This window comes from Rhagoletis pomonella, unplaced genomic scaffold (genome assembly GCF_013731165.1).
Source record: "Rhagoletis pomonella isolate Grant_MI unplaced genomic scaffold, Rhpom_1.0 Rhpom_scaffold_01160, whole genome shotgun sequence".
Classification (NCBI taxonomy): domain Eukaryota; kingdom Metazoa; phylum Arthropoda; class Insecta; order Diptera; family Tephritidae; genus Rhagoletis; species Rhagoletis pomonella.
The window spans coordinates 14,460-22,704 of record NW_023459714.1 but is presented as its reverse complement, the minus strand read 5'-3'; the positions used below and the strand labels follow the sequence as shown (position 1 = coordinate 22,704).

The 8,245-nt window shown below is 43.4% G+C and overlaps 1 protein-coding gene across 1 annotated transcript; it reads left to right on the top strand.

The window, feature by feature from the left end:
* The first annotated feature begins 936 nt into the window (after positions 1 to 936).
* LOC118752012 (serine-rich adhesin for platelets-like) lies at positions 937 to 8,043 on the top strand. Its single transcript, XM_036486836.1, has 2 exons — positions 937 to 3,481; positions 6,820 to 8,043. The coding sequence occupies exons 1-2, from the start codon at positions 961 to 963 to the stop codon at positions 7,395 to 7,397; spliced, it is 3,099 nt and encodes a 1,032-aa protein (XP_036342729.1). The 5' UTR covers positions 937 to 960; the 3' UTR covers positions 7,398 to 8,043.
* Positions 8,044 to 8,245: the final 202 nt, after the last annotated feature.

Genomic DNA, 8,245 nt, shown 5'->3' with positions numbered 1-8,245 from the left:
GCGGCTTAAAAGAATTTTTGTATTGCTACTTTATTTATTTTTTATTTACTGGAAAACAGCATGTAATGAACTTTAGAAACAAATTTCAAATCTGTATATTTTTTAGTTCTTGCGACCATGGAAACGGAGCATATCTAACTACCTAAATACCAAGCTATCTTATCTTAGTCTATCTTTCACTGTAGCTCAAATATAAGCGTGCCCTAGTTAGGGCGATGGTGTTAAGCTTATTTGTTGCCTTATACTTAGTTCACAAAAAAATGATAATTGTGTAGAGGTTTGTGTTTAGTATTAGGTGAGGTTAGTATTAGAACCTCACAAATTTTTGCTCCTTTTGCACGCAGTTTATTTAAGCGACATCTTCCATGCAGGTCCCAGCAAATGCCATTGAAAATATCGCCAGTCTTTGATACATTTTGTGATTATCAATTTAATAGCTAAATTTTTTTCGCCTAAATTCCGAAAATTTAAAAGTAAATACTTATATAGAGATTTGGGGCTTCTTAAACTTTAAGTTAGCCTGGACTGTAAACTTATACTAATTTTAACTTTGCAAATGACGCGTGAACGCTTCTCATTGGCCTTAATTAATTTCGGTTTATTTTATTCAAATGGAATCCCCTCTCATACATACATACATATTTATATCGATATGAGTGCAAGTTATTCACATGGGAGCAAGTACAATTGCAGTAGGTAGAGAAAAATTGATGTTCGGTGCCGTCGCAACAAGTATTATGGCTAAGTAATAACAATAAATAAAGAGCCAAAATGACTTTCTCACAAGCTCAGCACTATATGAATGACTATAACCCATATCGATTGCCCCTTTCCCCAATCATAACCATTAAGCGCTTTTGAAATACGATCAATTGAAAAACTTGAAAAAAAAAATAAATGACACACCATAACACTAAAGTGACGCCAATTAATTTTTGATTTCTTCACTTAATTTCACAGATGTTGGCGCGAACACCGACAATCGACACACGGCCCGCCAGCGCAGCAATAACACAAACAACCGATCTCATTGCCGGGAATGAGTTCCTCAAGTTGTTGTATGGAAGCGACGAGTCGCAGCGCAAACTGCATAGCGGTGAGTACGACGAAAATGAACGTGCGGTGCGAGGAATGGGAGTTCTGCGAGCTGGCAGCAGCGACAGTTCAAGCCGAGCTACTGTTAGGGAAAGGCGGGTGACGCGCGCCGATCACTACCAGCCGACAGCTGATCCAAGCACGCATGTAAGTGCTTTAGACAGCAGAGGTGCGGCTGCGCGTAGCCTTAATTACAAGAGTCGCAATGTGCAGAATGAAGCGACTGCGACGACGACGCCGATAAAGGTGATAGCGGACGAGAGCAAACAGGTGGTGAAGCTGGTGACGTCAGGCAGCAAAATTGTCTTCCTAGAAGAGTACGATGACAATGACGCCGTTGTAGATGCAGTGGCGCGTGACATTGATCTGCAAAAGGAAAATGTAAAAACGCAAAGCAAGCAGATGGCAAAGGAAACCGCAACGAAACAAGTGCAAATGCAGCACGGGTCTAATCCTACCGATGAAGTCAAGGTGGTGGCGGTGAGTGTGTCATCTTCTAGCAAACGTGGCGGTTTCAGTCGTGACCATAATAATTTCAACACACCTGACATAGTTATGTCAAAACAGGCCAATAAATTTTCCAACGCGCGTGCGTCATTGCACCGGCCTGACACAGTGCTACAGCAGTACCAACAAGATCTACATGAGCGCGCTGACAACACTCAAAGCGATGGTAGCGTGTCAGCCGTGAAGTTGACACTAACTACAACACCACCAACAGCGCCAATGACAGCGTCCGCCACCTCAACAATGGACGACTTTGTTAATCGCTCACACAAAAGTGAATTCTCCATAGAGGAAGCCGAGCCACTGACAATGTCTCCGCAAAAGTTACGTGGCTCCCCGCATGCGGCACGCGCCAGCAGTCCGCGTTCACTGCACACGCCACATGCCGTCAGTGGACGTGCCGTCAAAATGGCTGCCAGTTTGCCAGATGTGGTCGACTCGGAGAATAGCGCTTCAACGAACATACAAAACGTGTTGGCAGCGCCGCTGGTTCAGTCCGCCTCGATGCGAACCGCCACTGTTAGCGCGTTAACTACGTATCACCGCGGCAGTGGCAGCAGCAATCGTAACAGCACGTCCTCGCACATAAATCACAAGAGTGCAGCCACATTTGCGCATTCGCATGCCAGTAGTCACATTAGCGATGGCGTTGGCATAAGTGACACAGTTATGCTGGACACGTCCGCACCGGCTGCCAACGGTGATACCGATGCCGACGCCGATGTAGAGGAAAAATTGCTGCCCTTCCAAACGGTGATCTATCACAACACCAAGGAAGGTCATGGCCCGCAATCTCGATCGATATCGTACAGCTCGTTATCGCAAAATGTCGACGATTTGCATGCATGGCGGCACTCGGGCATTTTGGCCGAAGCACAACGCAATGTCAGCGAGAGCTTAACGCCTATAACGCGCGCGGAGTTGGCGCACACCTCGGAACCGGCTAAGTTCTATTCCGTGCCATCGAAAATGTACAGCGAACCGTCAAAGTTTTATTCAGAGCCAGCCAAGGTTTACTCCGAGCCGGCTAAAGTTTACGGTGAGCCCGAGAAATTTTTTTCGGAACCTGCCAAGGTGTATGGACAACCATCAAAGTTTTATTCCGAGCCGGCGAAAGTGTACTCACAGCCATCCAAAGTCTACGGCGAACCAGCAAAAACGTATTGGTCTCCAAGTGCCGGCTTGCCTATCGCAACTACTTCCACCACAACCACTAACACAACCAGTACATCATCAAATTCAACAACAACAACAACGGTCCGACCTGGACGTTACATGCCTTCACGTCGTCCGGCGATCGTATCACGCATTGCTTTTGGCGAGGCACAAACTTCCACAACAGCAACACTTGCCATCGACGAACACGCTCCAGCAACAATGCCAGTTCCCACTACTCATCATCATCATCAAGAACACCACGCGCAGCACCAGCCGCAACACACACGTTTTCATCCACATGCCCATAGTCATGGTGCGCAAAATTCGCCGCATGGTGAGCATTCTACACATGGCTCAGCGTATGCCCACTCGCATTCGGCAACAGCATCACAACCTGCTCAACCGCAGTCACAATCACAGTCACATTCAGCGCAATCGCAGCCACGTCGTGTACTCTTCAACTTAGATAAATTACCGTATGATTTATTGAATGCGCCAGTACAATCATCGCAACATCTCTTGAATCCCGACTTCTCGCACAGCCCACCAGCGGCTGTAACCTACTCGTCGCCCAGACAACGTCAATGCCTGGAGTCCGCCTTCTCAGCGTCACTGTCTCAATCAGCCTTGCAACAGCAACAGCAGCTGCAGCAGCAACGTCAACATTCATCATTGTCGGACCAACATTCTAATCAAAATGCCAAAGGATTGCCTAATGGAGGTGAGTACGAAAAACGAAGTGCTCATCGCCGACAAAGTGCAGCCTTTGTAGTGCTTGTGCTTTATTATACATAGTAGTATTTTATGTAAATGTGTGTATATTTATGGCTCAGATGGTTTAATTTATGCTAAACGTTAGCGGTGTAAATGTTTTGAGTTGGTTATAATGTTGCATTTCGGCAGTTGTTAGGTTAATGATGATGTTAGTTATTGGTGAGAAGAGCCAAAATATTTTATGGTTCCAGAGACAATGTGACCACTGAAAATGCGCCTTTATAGACAAATGACTATGAGGCAATAACCCAGTATGTGATTGCTAGTGTATTTTACATAATATTCGCAAGATCTGGACATTCGCAGTACAAATGGTCGACAGTTTCTTTTCTATCCTATATTTTACAGCTGCGGGAGAGAAGTCCTATTCTAGTTGCATGTTTGCCGGGTGATCGTCTATGCGGAAGATATTCTACTGTTAGTAGCGATAGATTTCAGATTATTATTGGACACAAGAAATTGGGTGTATCTCCCAAAGTGATTTCCCGGTTCTATGAAACCATAGCTAAGCCTATTATAGAGGCTTTGTCTGGTAGAGTTCACTGCAGAAGACTGCACTAGTCAGAGGGCTGGAGCGAGTGGGGAACTTAGGACAACCCCCAACTTGGTTTTCGAAGCTATGCTTAACATAACTCGATATATGGCCGCGTTAGTATTCTCGGATGCTTCGATTTCATACCTGATAACACGGAGCTCTTTCACAATACACATCTCATCAATACATGAACGGATGGAGGGGAGTGGTTGGAAGGGGACACCAGTGAACTATTATACCAAAGCTTGGCGGAAAGGTCGGTGGACAGATCTTTCCCAAGGAAGTCTCTATCTACCTTAAGTTAAGGCTCCCAGATCACGTCAATGTTCACCAATTAAATTTTGCTGCTATTACGAAAGCAGTTGGTTGGTTGCTGATGTGAGTTATGGCCGCAAGGGAGGTTAATACCTACTCAAACTCAAACAGCCAGGCGGCTTGCGGAGGCCTGGACCCGATTATGGCACACTCGAAGCCTGGCTATAGTGATATCGCAAGAAAATGCTGCTGCGAATTGTGCTGTCAAGAAAATACCATCAATAAAATAAAGAGTAAGAGTTTCCTGTGGCTCGACAACCTACAAGGACTCAATATTTGTGGGTCTATTGATAGTAATCTTTCCGATTGGGATTCACGAAGTGAGATTATTTAAATACAACACCTGCTCCTCTTGATTGCAGCAGCATGGTGGCTGGCGAGGTGGAAGCATCCTAGAATTTTCTCTTAGACTGCCGAGCTTGGGTAGACTGCGGTTTAGACACCTGAGACGGTACTTTCTAACCGGTTCGGAGCAGCTCTTTGGTACCAAGATCTGTCGCCTAGGAAACTTCGTTCTCGTCACGCAGCAATTTTCGCTATAATTTAGCAGTTTCCGTTCGTAGTGCTCACGGTCTTTGTGTGCCCCCTGAATTGGGGCAACCACCTAAAGCCAACCTAACCAAACCTGGCTTGGGGGCTAGTTCTAGTGCCAGTAGTTGCCACTATTATGACTTTTCTTTTTTTTTTATAGCGCGGCAAGAGACTCTTAATATCTTGCAAGTACACATATCTGAACACCTGTTTTTATCCTATTCAAGGAAATGCAGTTTAATTACCTTTTGGATTATTCCAAAGGACCACCCCATAGTTTTCAAATATACCTAAAATTTCTGCTTAGAAGATATTTGCCTCTACACCGCAGTCCATCTGGATTTGTAGGTGTGGAAAAATAACCTCTTTATCGGCTGCTTGATCTCTTCTCCATTCTCTTCTTGTTGGGAACCTCACTTGTACGTTACTACTGAAGTCGGGTTTGGCGGCGATAGAGTCGATCACCTTTTCAAATGTACATTTCAGTAATGCTCGAACTTTATCGTTATCTACGGCACTAGTTCATCAATAGATATCATGTTAGGCTTAGCGCTTCCCTGAAGTATATGCTATCATTTTATGGATTTGAAGAGGTTGACAAACTATCGGTGTCGTATATAATCTTCAACCTGTCCTCGATCAATTCAATAATGTCTTGGCTGTCGATCCAGGTACAGGCGATGCTGAATTCGCTGGATCGCGAAATTAGGCTAATGTCTCCAAACAGTAATTTTTTCAGATATAATTTTCTCCCTTTATAAGTAATACATTTGTGTATTATTTCTTAATGACTTAACTGAACCTGACTTAGTCTGTGGAACTTTCTATAGAAGAACAGTTAACTTGCCACAGTTTAGAAGTCTTTTGTTAGGCGCTCGGTTTTTATTCTAAAGAAATCATTGAAAATTTACCTAAGAGATGCTTTCACATTTTCGCGGCATTGAGTTTGGGCGATATTTTTAATGCTCCCTTTTCGTCTCTTCTATATTATTTACTCTGTTATCAAGTTCCTCTCTTGTTGTTATATTCTTCTCCTATTGGAGATCATAAAGAGATTGTAATGAGGTATGCCCGAACCGACGTAATGCTATATCTAGAATATCTGTCATTCCTTAAGCCAGTTAGTTTTAATTTCACTCCAAATCCTTTTTTCTGAAGTTGGTAGGGTAAAAAAAATTTTAGGTTCCTTATTAAGGTGCTACGTTTTTGAATCGGGAAGACTTCTATTGGCAACAGGTGAAAGATCATTTACAACTATCCGTGGATGGTGCCTATTCCATCTGCAAAAATAAGTCTTCTTTTCATTCCTTAAAATCAACGATAATTCTCGTTGTGGTAGATATCTCTTATCCTTCTTAACTTAAGCCCAAAACTCTTACCATTGACCATTTTGAATGGCTCGGTTCATAGTGATCTTGTAGTTTTGTTTTGAAAAAATCTGTGACAGTGGCAAATTGTTTGTCCATAAATGGCTTGATTCTAGATCGTGTTCTACTACATATACACAGCTGGTCAGGCCAGGGAAGGAAAAATCTGGGCACAACTATCAACACACTGACACTCTTGACAAACTTTCTCGGGTGGACAGAAGTAACTGGCATAGTAGCGCATAGGGGTAATAGAACTACGTAGTTAAGTAACAACGTAAACCTCAATAATATTTTAGAGGGGTTCCTTTTGAGTTAGTCAAAAACCTTAGCCAATCAGCATTCCTATTGGGTATGGAAGACCGTTTCCAGCTGAATTGATGAATAAGTACCAAATTTAAAGTTGTTTTATGGCACAAATTATTTCCAATTAACCACTGCATTTTTCAAATTTATGTATTTCTGCCAAAAGTTCTGTGTACATATTTTGTTTTCTTTTTGTTTCTTCTTTTCCATGCCACACTACCCAAACTGCAGATCTAGTCAAGTGTGTTTCCAAATACAACCAGCCATCGGCGGCAGCAGCAGCAGCAACGCCAACGGAGAGTAGCCATCATGGCGGCGACGACGATGACTTGTATACGCCGACCCCAGAGCAAAATTACGAAATAGAAGAATCCGTAAGTGTTATGACAAACGGACGAGCCCACGGTGTACAAGGCAATTCAGCGGCGACGACAACAGCAAAGCCATACCGCGGTGGGGTACACCATCAACAGCAGCAGCAGCATCACTATCATAGCAACGCCAACGCAAATAGCAATTTGGACAACAATTACGATGACAATGGTGGTGGCGGAGACGATGGTATTGATACGGATGGCAGCAAAACTGGCAACGAAGACGAGGATGCAAAAGTGGCGTATGTAGTGGAGGGACGCAACTATCGCAAGTATCGCGTGGAGGAGAAGACGGACGATGGTTTTATTGTTGGCGAGTACGGCGTGGTGGACCATAATGATGGAAATTTGCGCGGCGTGCGTTATACCGCCGATTCGACCATCAATCGCAGTCTGATACAAAAGGCGTTGTTGACATTTCTTAAGCTCAAGTAGTCAAATGGGCTTTGAGAAAAAAATGTTGGTAAGGAGACATTGTTGCAAAGAGGTGTATGGCGTTTGGCGTTCGACGAATGGTGAGTGGTGAGTATTGAATGTATGGTCAGTTGGCAAGCAGATAGCGAATGGCGGTTGGCGTGGTGTGACAGGCGACTTTGCAAAGGTGGCAATGTGGTGTGAGTGCGCAGGCGCCAAAGATCAGCGTGTACGACTGCAAGCGCATCTCCAACGTAAGCGAAAGAGATGCGAATTGCTGCCGCGCATGATGTGATCACCGAATTTATTGAGCGCTTTGCGAAGTTTAGCTTGGAGACGATTTGGCGTGTATGTGCGAACTGAAATTTAAACCGATGCCAACGACAACGCCAACGTCTATGCTAATGGCGATGCCGATGCCATGGCGGTTATGTGCGCCCATTGTAGACACAGTGTCGTTGAATACAAAGTATTTCTTGTCTATTCCTTGTGAATTGTTTATTTTTATTTTTTTTGAATTTTTATTTTTATGTTTTGTACTTTTGTTTAAAACCCATTATTTAGACAAGCTAAAAATATGTGATCCAAGTCGTACTGTAGGTAGTTTAAAACGAATACACCACTACATATGTAGTATATGAAAATAGTTTGATAAGAAAATTCAACACACAAACACACTAGCTCACTTAGGCACAAATGCAGACACACTCACACAAATATATTTTAAGTTTACTTACGTAAGTGCATACATACCTACATATTTATATTTACAATAAGTAGTTAGAAGATTCTTGTAACTAGCGCTCTTTTTTTAACTATAGCTTATGAAACTACAGCAATGCGCATTGATTGCAATCGATTGTGAATAT

Coding starts and splice junctions, on each gene's coding strand:
- LOC118752012 (XM_036486836.1), top strand. CDS start 961: ATGTTGGCGCGAACACCGACAATCGACACACGGCCCGCCAGCGCAGCA. Junction 3,482..6,819: donor CAAAGGATTGCCTAATGGAG/GTGAGTACGAAA, acceptor CCCAAACTGCAG/ATCTAGTCAAGTGTGTTTCC.